General features: G+C 39.5%; 1 protein-coding gene across 3 annotated transcripts in view; it reads right to left on the minus strand.

The window, feature by feature from the left end:
• Positions 1-18109, minus strand: part of astn1 (astrotactin 1) — a 244587-nt gene that overhangs the window by 142480 nt on the left and 83998 nt on the right. For 2 of the 3 annotated variants that reach the window (XM_060873956.1, XM_060873955.1), the window contains 3 exons: positions 12132-12281; positions 8182-8328; positions 4748-4915 (listed from right to left, as the gene is read on the minus strand). In XM_060873956.1, coding sequence (XP_060729939.1) covers positions 4748-4915; positions 8182-8328; positions 12132-12281 — 465 coding nt within the window. The remainder of the gene's footprint in view (positions 1-4747; positions 4916-8181; positions 8329-12131; positions 12282-18109) is intronic. The other variant, XM_060873957.1, reaches the window with a different exon arrangement.

Here is an 18109-nt window from a genome sequence, read left to right on the forward strand (position 1 = left end):
AACTGCTTCCTACTTCTCCCAGCATGCACTTTCAAAAGCGTGACCTTTTCCGAAAGCTTGCAGTATTCTGTGAGAACAATTTAACAAGCCATCGCTATTGCAAAACATGTACATAAATGTTGTAAAAGTGGCTTTAGTGTGCAGTACTACATAATGCCATGGCCTGAGTATGCACTGTTGTGATGCTATGAAGTGTGCTGTGGATAGGCGGTTGTATTGGATGTATACGGGGCAGATTCCTGCCATCAGTTTGTTAATCAGCACTGCAGATGTGTCAGACCCTCCCAATCACTCCGGCTGGCACTAATGTTTTTTGTCAGGTCACAGTGGAAGTGTGTCATTTGAGATTTGTTTGTACAGGACTGATAAAGGTGCACTTTGAATTGGAATGACCAAATAAATAACAATTCAAACATCTGATATGTTATATTATAAATATTACAGAGTGAAACAGGCAGCATATTTTTGCACTTATTTTCAACATGAACAGGATGTACAAAAATATCTGATATGCTTGTATCCATCCATGCAACCATGTATCCGAGACAAGGCATTGTGACCAGTCTAATGGCTGCTTACTGTTTTCACTGCTTTGTCAGGCTATTGGATATTGCAGAGGGTTCCAACATTGCTAGAAAGAAGCAGGTAGAGCTAAAGAAATTGACCGCTAAAAATTGACCACAAAAAGTCTAAATGCTGCTTATAAGATGTGCTGGTTGTTTTCTATACTTCTGTAAAGCTGCTTCGAGACAACGGGAATTGTTAAAAGCACTATTGAAATAAATTGAATCTGAATTTGAATTCTCGAAATCAGAAGTAAGGAGGTGTCATTTTTTTGTCTAACTGGTTTTATTACATCATTGTTTCTATGCTAGCAGCTCATACACTGACTGATATGGCAGAAACTAAGTATAAGCAAAGTACAAATAAAACTATTTTAAATCTGATGATGTTAGCATATTGGCACGCTAGATTTTGACCATGTTTTTTATTTTTTTTAAGTTAGGTTTGTTACTTCACAAATATAAATATACTCTATATCCTTTTCCCTTTCAGTCAATCGGTTATTTCAGTGATTTTATTTGAGTTCATTTTCACCACTGCTTTAGCTGAGGAGGTAAAAAATGCATCATTTCCATCTGTCTCCCATATCACCACAGCGAATGCTAGCAAAGTCGCAAATGCTGCAACTAATCTGTAGATGTTGACAGGACTGAATACTTACTCCATACTTTTAAACACTTAATTTAGTGACTATGTAACTCAGGATGCTTTCATAGATCTTCAGCCTAATGATAAAACTTCACTAGTTTTCTTTAGCGCTCATGTTCACTGTGGCTTTGTATGCGCTGATGATGCAGATACACAAAAGAGAAGCAGGAAGAAAAATATCTGGGCTGCCAATTTTTAAATCTGCTGAAATGTAAGACTGCATAAAGAAGTTAACGTTCAAAGCTTAAGATTTAAACCTAGTCAGTAAGGTAAATGTAAAGGCTATGATGTCCATGTCCAAGGTTTTGACCTCACTCCTACCTCTACACAGAGCAATCTTCACCAGTTCAAGTAAAATGTATTGTGTCAAGTCCAGAGCTGTATTATTCCTAGTTAAACAGCTTTAGAAATCATATTATGTATGTGAACACTAGATGTGCCTCAGTGTTTCTGTGATTAAGTGTTAAAGGCAAGATGATTATTTCAGATGTGGCTGACTGGACTCCAGACTGTAGGTCTTAATGGACAGGCTCTGACTCATGCTGAAAAGTTAAGAAAGCTAGAAAGCCGAATGCAAAAATATCCTATACATATTTTAAAGCTTGAAATCCACCAACACATGCTGAAATCCAGCCTACACAAAAAGACATCCTGACTGCTGAGTGAGATATAACCTCATCCTGTTCTCGAGACTTCGACTTAAACCGGCACACATTCTTTGTAAAAGTGCATGCGTGTGATAAAAAAAAGTTCTGAAAAATAATAACTCGCACTCAGTTTCATGTTCTCGGTGCGTTCTCATTGAGAATCCTTGACATGATGCTAACAGTCTCCCATTTCATTTAGCCACAATAATATTCACTAACGTGTTCTTGTCAAAAAAGTAAAAACTACAATAAAAAAATTTAAGCCGAAAAAGAAAGACACAGCAACAAAAAAGTGCTGTAGTCAGAAAGAAACAGTGAGCAAGCAGCTACACTGCATTGCCCCCTCAGGGATAATCACTCTGCTTTGAGTTTTTCATCATTTGCATGACTATTTATTTCAAATTTGCCACATAAACACTATAAACTCACATAATATCAGCTACCCAGTGTCTGTTTTATAAAACATAAAATACCCCTCTCCTCTCCCCCACGATTTCTAGTGTGACAGAACACTAAAATGTGAGAAAAGCCTGAACCATTTTCTTGTGAAGATCTGTTGTTTTCTAGTTGCTTTTTTAGTGAAATGGTGTCTGTGATGCAATGGAGCCTCTCCCGGCATTGTAACATCTTACAGTGAGGTTATTGACTCAAGTTTGTCACTCTGTGGTTGTGTTTGTTGCTTGCAGTGAATTGCCAGATTACTTACCTGACACAACACTGCACAAAATACACAGGTCAATAGAATATTGACTTTAAACATAAAAAAAATGCTTTTTGTGCAGAATAAACAGGAATGCTAAGGGAATAACCTTAACTACAATAACGCTGACTTCTGTGCAGTATTTAAACTTGCACTTGCCAGAAAGCTATCAGAGCTATTGGAGAAGGCTGGTTGTGTTCTATTACCAGTTAATGTTTAAAGGTTTAGGTCTTAAAGCCACGATAATTCCCGTTCTCTCCCTGACCTCGAAGAGCTCCATTAATCAATTGAACTGTAGTGCACGGATCAGGTAGCCTTGTGCACCGCGTGCTGTGTTCCTGTTCAATAAATGTCTGCATCTGTCGCATGCTCCCGCTCTCTCTCTCTCTAATGTGCTTAGAAACCTCAGATACTGTCGCTTCCTATCCACGTTTTCATCAGTATCTTCTCCCACTGCTTTGATTGAGGCTGTCGTACAGCTTCCACCTCCTCCATTACACATATCCACCCTCTGATCCGGTGGCCCAGCTTTTACCAAGGCTTTCATTAAGAATGTGGCATACCAAAAGCACAATGCAATTACTGAAGCGAAGCAGAGCCAAGGCCTCATCTGTTAGATTTCATTTACTAGAAAACCAAGGCTGAGTTCCCACTGGCCTAACTTGTGATTCATTTAGGCTTGGCGAATTCGCCATTCAACGTTCACTGGAGACTGTAGCTGTTCTGAATTAGAGATGCAAACACAAGAGAAAAGTTTTTTATTTTATTTTATTTTATTTTTTCCAGACGTACAATCGTTCTGATGGAATTTACCTCAGCTGAGGATTAGTAGAGTTGTGTCTATAAAACAATTTGATTAGCAATTCTCTGTATGGGGTTGAAGATCTGTCAACAGTTTTGGTCATTAAAATGAGCAAACCTATAAAACTAGAATAAATATGATGCTATTAAAAAAAAATCAAATGAGCATTCATTAAAATCATATAATGGAGGCGGGAAAACATTTCTCTCTCATTAAAATATATAAGTAATGCAAACAGTTTTGGCTCTCTAGGGTTTGTAGAAGTATCAATATTTAGTTTATGAAAGCACAAAATTATTTCCTGACCTGATTTTTATTTAAAATGTTGGTGGTACCTTTGAGAATTATACAAATTCTGAGATGCAGGATATGAAATCTCTTAATTTATTATTCCCTCCTGTATACTGTACATGATGACTGTAAGCTAAATTAGTAGGTCTCTTTGTTATCTCATAGCTTGTGCTGCCAAAAGACACTGATTAGCTCTGACAGGGTGACTACTGCTCAGCTCAGGTCTTTGCTGATTCAGCATGTATCTGGAGTCAGAACCTGCTGACAGCTTCCTATGACTAATTATGAAAAATGCATTTTCAACAAACAAGCAAGTTGTGCTGTACAATTGAGTACATAATGAGTGCAACTATTGCAACAAACAGGAAGAAAATAGTGGAAGTGCAGGATATCCCCTGAAATAACAGACTGTTCTCGGAAATGACGATGAACTTACAACATTATGGAATGTCTGGGAAACGAGTTAGTTCCTATTAAAATAGCTTCACTTTCTCTTAGAAGTAATAATAAGGCAGAAAATTGCAGCTTGTCGTTTTACTGAGAAGTCCTTTGTCCTGAAAAATCCAAACTTAAAGGAACAGCTTTTACCTCCGACTGATCCAGAGTCTTGGAATATGTGCAATTAGCTGTTACTATAGAAACTGCACTGGATTGTATTGTGTGCATTAATCTAGGCCTGGCACTATTACTATCAATATTTTGTTAAGCTTCTTGGACTCTGGCCATTATTATACTTTATACTATACTTTTTTTTTGCCTGGTAATAAAACTTTTTGTAATACTTCATATGTCTTGGGAAAAAAACCCAAACAAACCATGGTTTACTATGGTTATAGCCAAGCCACTGGTGTGATAGTGCATTAATCTAGGCCTGGCACTATTACTATCAATATTTTGTTAAGCCTCTTGGACTCTGGCCATTATTATACTTTATACTATACTTTTTATTGCCTGGTAATAAAACTTTTTGTAATACTTCATATGTCTTGGGAAAAAAACCCAAACAAACCATGGTTCACTATGGTTATAGCCAAGCCACTGGTGTGATAGTCACTGGTTCATAATATTTAAAGCATTGTGTGTGGGTGTGGATACCTGTGTCAGGATCGCACTGGTGTTCACAGGGGTCTACTAGGCGACGACCACACAGCTCGCTAAGCCATGGACCGCTGGCATTCTGCTGATAGTAGAGCAGCACTTGAGCAGGGTTGAGCCAGTCAGAAGCATCCAGCTGACTACCCTGTAACAGGACAAACCTGGATCCTGCAGACAGAACCACACCCTAGACAATGAGGATGGACTTTTTACTTTGCAGATCAGCAGAAAAATCTTTACTTCCTAATACAGGAGAAAAAGACGTACACTTATGACAACATAGCTTTGGTATTACTTTCATTGTAGTACAACAATGTAGTATAATATGCATCAAGAGGAAGAGTGTTACTGGATGTATACTAGACCCAGTATCAAAAATTTATAGATCCTTAATAGAATATTTAAAGCTTATTTAAATACAATGAATATTTATACACTGTATGGTGCTGGATGACAGGCCAAACAGTCAAACAGTGTCAAAGTTAATGAGATAGTGTACAGTAATGAACTCCTGTATTATTGCTAAAGTAATGCCACATACAGCTGCTGTGTTCTGGGTATCTGAACATCTTAAATATAATATTCTGTGTGTGCTGGTCAAGTGCACACAAACTTTTGTCCATATTGTCTATATAAGGGGCTTTTTACACCTGGTTACTTCATGCGTTTTCTGTGATCAGATAGCTATCCGATCGTAAAAAGACCAGGTCTAAATGTCCTCCGAAACGTTGTCGAGACTGATATAAATCTGATCGTTCAAACCACTTCAGGAGGTGGTCTGGGACGCATTTCAGATGAAACTGGACAGGTGTAAATGAATGTGGTTGTTCAAGCCACATACGTCAGCGCTATACTCCTCCCAAACGGAAGTACGTCACTCGCAAGTGACTCACGAGTCGTGCATCACGCCAGAAACAAATAACATGGACGAGACGCAGGGTTGGAGCACTCGCGAAACGCAGGCACTTGCTCTTTGCAGCGATGAAAAACAACAAAAGCAACAAAAGCTTTGTAAAACATATAGAAACAAAACCCCGGAAATGAGGTAAAATATATTTGCATTTTGGGCGGGAGTAGAAAGATCGGATTGATATCCGATTCGCCAAGACGCATTTATGTGGCCTAATGTAAATGGAACAGTTTTAACAAATCAGATAGTTATCGGATCAGAGAAAACACATGAAGTGACCAGGTGTAAAAAGGCCCTAATATAAAAAGGGGTATTGTAATATGTTCAGTATAAGATTGAAAAACGATATCATTCTGTCTATAATTTACAATACAATTATACAATAATCATTTATTCATTATAACATGGGAAGAAGGAAAATAGAAAGTTTTTTTTGCGTATTGTATTTATTTTCTTATTTAAAGCAATTAACTGGCCTAAAATTTGAATATGTTATTGCCGTTAAAACAGACTTTATGTTTACTGTTTTTTTAAACATTCAAAAATCTTTATTTTCCAAAGAGAAGAAATCCACCTCCCTGGTTGCAATACATTTTTGAGGCAGCTTAAGCCAGTGGCCATGACTCTGCTGCCACATTACATTCCTCACAGTCACAAAAAAAAAAAAAGCCAAGACCACGTCACTGGATCTTATTTAGTTTTTTTTTTCCATACATACAGAATTACCATACACTGTTCCAAAGACATTTACAGCCCTATTAAATGGCCTGAATTTAATGACTCAAAAGGTGAGTGGTACATTCTCCACTTCCAGACGTTCATCTACTCTAAACGTCAAAAATAATTTCATGTATCCATATAGCAGCAGATTCGTCCTGCGTGATATCCTGTAATGTGCGGCAGTTTTGCAGATTTAAAACAAGGAGGAGAAAAGCAGCGAGGAATCAGAGAGGGCAGAGCAGGGAAGAAACTGGCTTGTACTTTTATACTGCAGGTGTCACATTAACATTCATTAACAAACACATCCAAGCACACAAGCATGATCAAGGACCAAAACCCATACAAAGAGTATTCGGGGAAGGGTTTATTGTTTAAAACTCTGTGTGTACGTCCATATGACCTGACCCGTATACGCTCTGATGCTCTCCTGGCGCAGCTGCTGGACCATTACAAGAGAAGCTCATAGACAGAGTGACATTTCCGCTTGTGCATTACAGAGTAATCGTCACAGCAGTTCACAAACACACTGTTAGTACTTCTGGGTTTAAAACTGTACACACAGCAATGTGAGATTATAGCAGATGTATAAAAATAGGTCTCATGATTATGCACCATAATCCTAATCACTGTTGTTACACAGTACCATCATAACAGTAACTGGGTAATACTGTATGTTATTATGTTATTATGTTCATATGTAAGATAATTAACCTTACTTTTAATAACTTCAGCCACACATCACTTTCGGTTTTCACTCTCTAACACAGATCCAACACTGTGTATAATTGTAATGCTGTTTGTTTTCTTTACTCTCCACCATTGAAACAGTTTGAGCAGTAGTAGCAGATGAACAGCCGAAACATTTCACGGTTTCTATGAAGAACATTTGACAAGCAATTTGCAATCACTGATCATGCCAAATATCAAGAGGGGGTAGAACGCCCAAGGACGTCTCCAGTACGTGTTTGATACACCACTAGAAATACGCAGAAAAGAAAAACCCTGCTAGAACGACAACAGCATTCATAAACACAAATTTTGAAAAGATAAAATAAAAAAAAGAAGAAACAACAGAGACAAATCTAAGAGTAAATCTCATTCAGGGAAATAAAAAATGTTTAACATTACAAGGCAAAAATTTTAAAATATAGTCCCAGGATCGGTATCAGTCCAATACTAGCAAAAACGGTGGATAAGATATTAGATAAAAAAAAGGCTAAAAGTTCAAATTAAGATTGGAATTGTAGCTGTAAATGTTTACCAACAGAAAGACCTGTATTGTGATAATTTTTTAGATAAATTTTTATTTTAGTTTTATTGAAATTTGTTGAAAAGGCGAGCACAGGGGTTTGCTTGATTATCTTTTTTTTCCAATAATTTCTGCGATCACAAAATCGTACAGAAACTGTTAATATAAACACAAACATAAACTAGACAAGCATGAAATACACACGAGCAAGGCATGGATAAACACCAGATGCTAGAGTGCTATACAAATGTAACTTCTGCTGCTGATTGTGCATAAATGTGATTAAGGCGTTCGTGATCATGTGACTTGGTGCGTGATTTGAACATGTGGTGTGCAGCGGTTGATGGCTGTTGTCCTCCTCGCCAAACTCACATTTTTAATTGCCTCAGGTTTTTAAAAAAAAATCATTTTAAAGTTTAGTACCTTTTAAAGAAAAACATATTGGATGAGCCTTAGGATGTGTTATACTTTACTAAGTAAAGTGGAGAATAATGAGTACAGTCTCATTAAGATAACAAGTACAATCCAATACAGCAGAAGAAGTGATGCGGTTACCGTCAGCAATGAGGTGCTCAGGTACATGAAGGACCACACGCACATTCAGGCCACATGACAGGTGAGAGGAGTACACCAGGCCGATCACACAGCTTGTCACACTGATCAAAGTTAGGGTGGTCTTATTGATGGGACTGCGTGGAGAGCCTGGAGCGGGAACAAGAGAGAGAAAGAAAGAGAGAGAGAGAGAAAGAGAGAGAATATGAGAACAGCACAAAGAAAATAAAAAAGATAGAAGCTCTGAACCCGGGATGTTCAGTTTTTTAGTGCATCCCTGGGCAGTTACAAACAACTCTACATCTGAGCCTGCTGATGCATAAAAAAGGGCAGCGGAGCGGCGCTGCGAACTATGGTTCAGCCACGGACAAAAAAGGTGAAAAGATAAGGATTTATGTATCATTTATTTATAGGATATGCACTCTTTATACTGGGAAATTCAGAAAAACAAAATAAATGCTACAGATTTCTCTTTTTTATTACTGACATTTGCTTACATATGCAGACATACTGGATTGGCGCATTGCATTCAAATCGATGAAGAGGTGCTAAAGTGTAAACCAGTGCTACATAAAAAATAAAAAATAAAAAAAAATATACAAACACACAAGAGAGTGAGAGGGGAAAAAAGTAAAGCCCCACATAAATAAAAGCAGAGCTATGGGCAGAGTGATGCGCAGCTGTCTGATTTGATCCCCGGTTCCAGCAGAGTAATCACGCAGACAGCCTTAGTGAGATTTAAGAAGGCTTTAGCCTGACTCTCTCTGCTCTCTCTTTGTTTATCGGAGCTGCAGCATAGCCACAGTCTCCATACTGCTCAGAAAATTTAATACACTTTCATACACACAATAAGCTCAAGAGAAATAACCATGGATAAATTCCCTTAAATACAAACCATTTCTGATTTATTAATCAAATACAAACCAGATTCTCTTTTGAAAATAAATCCAAACCTATATCTAGCCTTAAAAAAGTAAGAGTCCAGAATTCTAATATATCATTTGGGAATCGAGAATGTAGAGATAGAGAACACTGACACTTTATAGATGTATTATTCCATGCTTTGTAAGAGTGCTTTTAATATAACTACTAATATATCTCACTTACAGATAGGGAATTAAAGTCAATTTAAAACGAAAAAAAAACATATGACCGTAATAATTCTAGCTCATCACATCAAAGGTGACATCACATCACATCACCTCGTGAGTATAAACACGGTACATGCAAACACGTCTATCAAAATCAACACATCACTGCAAGTAAATTATTGGTTCAAGCACAGCAAGGCAAACTGTCAGCAAATGCAAAACAACTGGCATGTGTTATCAGGTTAAGTTCAATTAGAGGTGACACTGCTGTAACTGATGCTTTATGTTAATACCCAGGATTTAAATAGCTGGTAATTGGCTGGTGAGTCAAGCAAAGGACAACACGATTGGCTGATGTCTACCTTTATAGTGGCAGCTCACTGTCAAGTTTTATTCTCCCGTTTTGCCCAATTAGAGCACAGCATTCTAAACTAAACAATAAAGTCTGTATGCAAGCTGCTCAGCTCAGACATTGACATCCACTCACATCCACGATGTTCTGAGGGTTCAAGGTAAAGCGTAATGTGCGAAGGGATGCGTGTGTGTCGCAAATTTGAAGCGATATCCAATATTTCTTAATCACTGATGCAGATACATACCAACGGATAAAAAAATTTGAATCTACCTGGATTAGCATTGAAGACATTTTTGATTAAACGATCAAAAATCCCAGACTGATTGAACTATTTCCATCTGAATAGCTATCTTCTGCAAAATTTCTAGCAGGTAATGAGTGAGTGGTTACAGCAGTGTGTGCGGCTAAATGTTTTCTAGTCTATGGGTTGTAGCGAGTGTCGATGGAAGATGAACTGAACTGGACTGAAAGCAGTCACACAGCAGCCGTGTGTGCACACAGTGTGTGTGGGATTCAATGGCCTGACTAACCTTGTAATTTCTGTTATATCCAAAACATTGTGCTGGGGAAGAAACACCATTATTCAATATGAGCTGTTAAGTCTATAGCAAACTCGGTATTCTGCATTCGTTCATAGATTTAACACTATTAATTTTGCACAGATATTTTTTCAACAATGTCTCTGACATTGCACTATATAACACTATATATAATGTAATGTGATGCATTAAATAGCCACATTTACACAAATTGATCAGGTATAGTGATCAGGGATAGTGATCAGGTAAATCGATCAGCTATAGTGATCAGGGATTGTGATCAGGTAAATTTATAAAGTGATCAGATATAGTGATCAGGTATAGTGAGCAGTTATAGTGATCAGGTACAGTGATCAGGAATAGTGATCAGGTAAAGTATCAGGTAAACTGATAAAGTGATCAGATATAGTGATCAGATATAGTGATCAGGGATAGTGACCAGGTAAAGTATCAGGCAAGTTGATACTGTATAGTGATCAGATATAGTGATCAGGTATAGTGATCAGGGATAGTGACCAGGTAAAGTATCAGGTAAGTTGATATAGTGATCAGATATAGTGATCAGGTACAGTGATCGGGTAGTGATCAGGGATAGTGACCAGGTTAAGTATCAGGTAAGTTGATATAGTGATCAGATATAGTGATCAGGTATAGTGATCAGGAATAGTGATCAGGTAAAGTATCAGTTAAACTGATAAAGTGATCAGATATAGTGATCAGGTACAGTGATCGGGTATAGTGATCAGGGATAGTGACCAGGTAAAGTATCATGTAAGTTGATATAGTGATCAGATATAGTGATCAGGTACAGTGATCGGGTAGTGATCAGGGATAGTGACCAGGTAAAGTATCAGGTAAATTGATATAGTGATCAGATATAGTGATCAGATATAGTGATCAGGTATAGTGATCTGGTATAGTGATCAGGTATGATAGCTGAACAGAGCCCTAGTGGACCTACTGTATAAGCGTGCTCACTGACAGCAGCATCCTCTTGCCTCATCTCTTACGCATGCAGTGTGGTTTAAACAATTCCATTGTTTTAGTTTCCCAAAAGTCTCTTTAGTAAATTGACTGCTCAAGACAAGGGGGAAAAAGAATTCCATCACTCACTAGGTCAAAATCTCATTTTTATTCACTGAGGAGTTCCATAACAAGTATTCGTAGAATTTGAGTAGAAGGATGGACTGCTATTTAGTTATGTTTTTATTTTTTTTTTGGTCTAAACACTGTTCTAAACAAATGTTCTATTTAGATATCTTTTTAAACACAGAAGAGAGCATGGTCCCAGTATTTGATCTAGGCTGTGTTCTAGGCTGTTCCTTTTTGCTTTTGAAAGTAAAATACAGTGAACGTAATTAATCACTACCAGCATTTGGGCAATATTTTGCCCAAATGCTGGTAGTGATTAATTACGTTCACTGTATTGAGCAAGTCTTACAAATATCATATTCTATATTGCTCTACTTACTTCTGTAAAGCATGCAATGTGGAGCAGGAGCCTCACATTGCATGAATGCTTTTCACTTCTGGAAAACTTTAAATCAATCAGTTTGAATATTTGCTAGGATGATGATTTTTTTTAACAATTATTTGCAGATGCCAAAACAGTTACATGTTAATAGTGTGCATTCCATGTGCTCATAGGGAAGGTGTAGCATTCATGGACAGACAGAAGAAGAGTTAGGAGATGAGAAACACACATATATGCTGTATGTCACCGTTAATTTTCTTTATCCATGAAAAACAACATTCCAAATGGAGAATCTCACAAATCACAAATGCACACAGTCCATTTATCAAGGCACATGCCTGGTTTTTAATGACAACAAGTAATGATGTAGTTGCACGCTGAGACATGTTGCAACTACTGCTTTGCTCAACCACTGAACAAAGTCCCTGACACACACTTCACACACGCAGGCAGGTGCCAAATCATGCGACGAACGGTGTGGATGTCGTCCTTACCCCCGGAGCCCCACGCTGGGTTGGCATTACCGTTTCTCATACCTCGGCTGCGGCGACGGCTGCGGTTGGGATCGGTGTAGAAGGTGAGCTGTGGCTCGCCATCTGTCTCAGGCCCAGAATCCCCATCCGGGTTCAGGAAAGCTGAACCCGCTGCGGAGTTCACACACAAAACCCATCATCAATGGAAAAAAAAAAACCAAAAAAACCCTTTGAACTTGCAGAGACCTTGATTAAATTTGAAAAGATGCCTGATTAGGGTTTTGCACTTTGCTGAGAGACTCCACATTCTGAATAAATATGATCAAATTAAACAGACCAAAAGCTCAATATTCGCTTGACCTTATCCAAATTTCAAATCTATTAACACTTCTTAGAAATAGAAATCAACGTTAGTCAAAAAGCAAGACAGGCAAGAAACCCTGCATACTCTGTAATAAATAACTGGCTCAAATATAAAAGGGATAAAATATTTTTCCTCAGCCTGATGCACACAACAGTGAGAGTTTTTATACTGAGGACACGAAGACTCATCCTATTTACCTGTTATTTTCTCTTTGATTATTAGTATGTGGGAAGAGCTAGAAAGCCACAAACTACTGCAAAAACCACATGATGCCTTCTTTACCAACATGTATGCAAATAAACAGAGGAAAAAGGAAAGGTAGGTGAATCATAATCGAAATTCCCAATCAGGTGGCAGGATCACCACTGCATCTGAGGGAAATCCACATTATCCCCAAGCCAATGAGATGGCGACTTACTTGTTATTGTGGCTAAGCTATGCATCAGGATGTAGGTATGACACATCACCCTGTGTACTGGACATGTTGAGTGTTCTACCTCCACCACATGGACTATACAGAGTCAGAAGTATCACAGGACTGTGGTTTCCTAACAAAGGTACTGGAGTACCCGTGTCCAGCACATTTAACTGTTTCACACTTTAACTAAAGAAGGGCTGTTACCACACACCCCACTCCCATCCATACCCACGCATATACGGTGACGTTTGCCCACCGACTAAGAAACGATCAGTCTATAATTTTAATGGTAGTGTTATTCAACTTCGAGAGACAGAATAACAACAAAGAATTACAGAAAATCACATTTTAAAAAAAAAAAGTTATAAATTGATTTGCATTTTAATGAGTGAAATAAGTATTGATCCCCTATCAATCCGCAAGATTTCTTTCTCTCAAGTGTCTTTTATACAGGTAAAGAGCTGAGATAAGGAACAGTCTCTTAAAGGGAGTGCTCCTAATGTCAGCTTGTTACCTGTATAAAAGACACCTGTCCACAGAAGCAATCAATCAATCAGATTCCAAACTCTCCACCATGGCCAAGACCGAAGAGCTTGTCCGAGGATGTCAGGGAAAAGATTGTAGATCTACAAGAGGCTGGAATGAACTACAAGACCATCCCCAAGCAGCTTGGTGAGGTCACAATGTTGGTGCAATTATTTGCAAATGGAAGAAACACAAAATAACTGTCAATCTCCATTGGTCTGGGGCTCCATGCAAGATCTCACCTCATTTCAATGATCATGAGAACGGTGAGGAATCAGCCCAGAACTAGGGATCAAATCATTTTTCCCCTCACTGTATGGGTGAGTCGCTTCAGGTGACATTCCACAATCAGAAATGGAAAAAATATCATCTGACTTATTTGGACTGTGGCATGATTGTTGGTGCCAGACAGGCTGGTTCGAGTTTTTCTATAGCTGTCGCTATCCTGAGATTTTTTTTTTCTTTTTCTCCTGGGAGGTTGCTCAGAATGGTGTAAAAAAGAAAAAGAAAAAATCAAGTAACCACAGTTCTGTGAATGGAAAGGCCTTGTTAATGAGAGCGATCAGAGGAAAATAGACAGATTGGTTCGCCAACAGGAAGGATACACTAACTGGGCGATACTGCGGAAAATATGAGAATGTTTAATTTCTCCATTTTATCCATTTCCAGTTCAGATTGGAAATGTTTTGATATCCATTTCAGGTGACTAATGTGGAAGGAATTGCATAGCGCTCCATAACTTTGCATCATAACGTTGCATCAGTCACATTTGGTCACTCAATCAATAATGAGAAGCTGCATCAATCACATTTGGTGCTGAACGGTTATTTATTTTTAATCGATATGTTGGTCTGCTCTACGATCAAAACGGCCATAACCTTTACACCTCGAGGCAATGGGATCAAGCACTTTCATAACCCCGGTTGTTCCACCGTTTTAACTAGACGCATGACTTTTTTGATATATAAAATATGAAACTGTGCTCGTTATTCTTTTTGAACCCCTCTGATAATCATTGAAAAGGCAAACGTGAGTGACTGCTGCGGGGAGATTCTCTGTCCAACTAGCAGAAGAGGCTTGTTTACGAGTTTCGATGCTTGTGCTAGTACTCAATACTCTACTCAATATGATATCTTCTCAAGTGGTAGGAAAAAGTTGTGCTGTGTTTCCTGTCTTTGTTTGCATTTGTCACCTGCACATTGTATAATAAACATCGGCGATTTTTTGTTTTTCTTGGAGATAAAACTTTTAAGAGATGTTAAGGCTAAGTAGGAATTGTCCTGTTGGACCTTTATGTTCCTTTATTTACGTTTACATATAAGGCATTTGGTAGACGTCCTTAACCAGAGCGATGTATAAAAGAGCTTTGAAGTCTTGAAGTAACAATGAATACATCAATACTTCTTAACTAGGAAACATACTGAGGATACCATGAATCTAATATTTTTGTAATGTGCGTTTATATATGAAGAAGTTAAAAGGAATTTTGTGTCAAGTGGCATATTTTCAAAATCTTTGGGCTTTTCTTCCTGACTGCCTGTCTGTCTGTCTGTCTATCTGTCTGTCTATTGCAAAAACCACTTGATCAGTCAAAGGAGACAGTGAGGAACATGCTAAGGTCATGATCCCTCTCCAACTGTAAAGGTAACAAGTTACAATTTGGATTCATCTTAAAATGTATTTTTAATCTAGTTAAAACAAAAATAAACAAAACCTTATTAGCAGCAGGAATGTTGACTGAACAGCAGGTTTTCACTGGATTTCCGTTGGCACGAAAAGCTTAAATGACCTGAATCTTTACGTGTATTTTTCTGCGTTTTGTTTCCAGAGGTAAACCTGACATCTTTTGTGGTTTAGATGCCCTTGAAAGAATCTGAGTGCAGGAGAACCTCTTCAGAATTTCATGTAGATGAAAAATTCAACGTCGCGCATTGGATTTTTCGAGCTGCCATACAATTTTAACCGTATCTTATCTCAGTGGGTAAACACATGCAGAGGAAATGCCTGAAGGAAATAACTACATGGTTCCTAAAGGCACTATAGCGTGGCGCTCCAGAGACTATTCACCCTGGACACAAATGAAAAAATGCTTGTGTTATGCATGGCGTGGAACAAAGGCATGGCAAGGGATTGGCATAAAAATTGGGCTGTCTTTCTTTCAGCATATGGTTTAGTTGTTTCATATGTCATTCTTTCACACTAACCATGGATTTCAAAACAAAATATGGAGTCTGCATCAGGTAGGAATTGGGGACTGATATTTTAATATGATATTAAAATATAATATTCTTCTGCTACTGGAGAGACGTGTGGAGGTTGTAGGGCAGAGGTATTCAACTAAAATTTAAAGAGGTCCAGTAAGAGAAAACTTCTTGAAGCAAAGGTCCGAAAGATCATAATGTCTCACTAGTTAGTGTGATATATATTTAAGTAGCCTAGTAGTTGTATCAACATCTGCAAGCAATCAATACCTGACTGTCAAAGCAAATAAATTCAGTACAATTCAAAAACTTTTTGACAATATTTCTTGTCACGTACAGTATGTATGATTATAGACATGTATAACATTCTCGCATTAAATAAATAAAAGTAAGGCTACATTTCAAAATAAGAGAAAATAAATAAAATGTGAAAATTTTATATGTTTAAATAAAGTGCTTAACTTTCCCTTTTATATCTCAGTGAGAGAACTGAGCTCTAGCTTGGCAGGATGTTAAACCTGGGTTTGAATGGCGTCAGAGCCGTTCTCATACACATGTGGAGGTGCTCATTAGTGACCCTGGAACGTACTCGGTTACGAACGTAACCTCGGTTCCTGAGATACAGAACCTGAGATACCACGTAACCTGAGATACGGAACGAGTACTGCGTATGGGAAAAGCTCCTTTTTTTCCTCAATACTGAAGCCTTTTTCAATAACGCAGTGCAACCGCACTGCCATTGGTTTAATCTGTAAACTTATTTAAACCAATGACGGCGCTGCGTAGCTGCACGAGCCTGTGGCGATGCAGCGCGCCAAAGCCCGCTAAAATGGGGCGGGGCGTATAGCTATATAAGCAGGCAAATCACCAGAGGAAATCAGGTCATACGACTGAAGCGACGACACTGAATCCGCAGCCTCGTGGCACGGCATATAACGCAGTACTCGTTCCGTATCTCAGGGAACCGAGGTTACGTTCGTAACCAAGTACGTTCCCTTTCGATACTCCACTCATACTGACAGACAGGCCTGGTTGACTCTGACGCGAAAGCGGCCGTGCCGCCAAGCGTGAGGTGGAACCCGGAGTTTCAGCCAGTATTGCAGGGGCCGCATTCGTAGGAGGCCAAGCTGTAAAACTGGGGAGGCGGAAGCCATCAGCCCTAGCATCCTCTGAAAGAACTTCAGAGGGAAACAGGCTTTGTTCCTGACAGAGGCCGTGAGCTGCTGAAGTACCAGAGCGCGCTCTGGTGATATGACCGCCCTCATGCGGACTGAGTCGAAAACCACTCCCAGGAACATAATACGTTGGCTGGGGCTTGGGGACAAGGAAATAACGGCTGTAGAACCCCCAACCTCTGGCGCTGAGTCGGCGCAGTCCTGGGGCGACTCGGGGCAGAGGTGGAGCGCTTGGGCAGGAATAGCCTGGGACGACTTCTGTGCTGCGGTGAAGCGCTCCGTAAACCCTTCTACGGCCGGCCTGAAGAGACCGGATCGTCTCAGGTTGGCCATGGATCGTCCAATGGCTTGGGCCGTGGTTTTTGTGATCTGTGGCGCTGCGGAGGTCGCAAAAATCAGGTTCACTAGGGCTCGACTCATCCAGGGAACGGAGAAGCTTTGCCTGGAACACCTGTAGAATGGCCATGGTGTGTAGTGCTGAAGCGGCTTGGCCCGCAGAAGTGTAGGCTCTGCCAGCCATGGCAGATGTCATCCTGCAGGGCTTTGAAGGAAGGGCTCTCTTGCTTTTCCACCCCACAGCCGCGGGGGGGCAGAGATGAGCAGCCACGGCCTCGTCCAGGGGCGGCAATTGTTCATAGCCCTTTTCCTGAGAGCCATCTACTGCACCGAGAGCTGCAGAGGAAGTGCGTAGTCGGGCCGAGTAGGGGGCACGCCACGACTTTGTGAGCTCATCGTGCACCTCAGGGAAGAACGGGGCAGAACGCTGGCGGGGGGCCTGGCGGCTTCCCGGCAGGAACCACTCGTCCAGCCTGCTGCGCATCGGCTCCTCAGGGGGGGCCCACTCCAGATGGAGATCTTCCCATACGCAGTATGAGTGGAGTATCGAAAGGGAACTATATTTAGTTTTGATTATGTTCATTGTAGAGAAAGCTGCCTCGCAGTTGTATGTACAGTAGAGCCAAACATGGTCAGGATGTATAGGGCTACTTCCCTCAGACCTGGGAAAGCTGTCTCAGGGACGCTGTCTTCAGATTTGAGTGGATATATTTGTTCAAAACCTTTATGTTTTGTCTCATAATGGCGTTTCACATTGCCACTTTTTTTTAATAAGTGCCACAGTTTCTGAACATATGAGACACACTGGTTTAGTGCTCCCAGTGGGAAGTGTGAACAGAAATCAGTCTGTCCATTCTGGATTAAATGTTTTCGCTTTTCGCTCACTTTTCTTTTTTTGGAGAGCGGCATTTGTTCTTTATTCTCCCTTTCACTTAAGTAAAGTTGGCCGCATATTCACAGATTCGAGTTTCCAGAGTCAA

The sequence above is a fragment of the Tachysurus vachellii genome, chromosome 7 (assembly GCF_030014155.1).
Source record: "Tachysurus vachellii isolate PV-2020 chromosome 7, HZAU_Pvac_v1, whole genome shotgun sequence".
NCBI classification, from domain to species: Eukaryota; Metazoa; Chordata; class Actinopteri; order Siluriformes; family Bagridae; genus Tachysurus; species Tachysurus vachellii.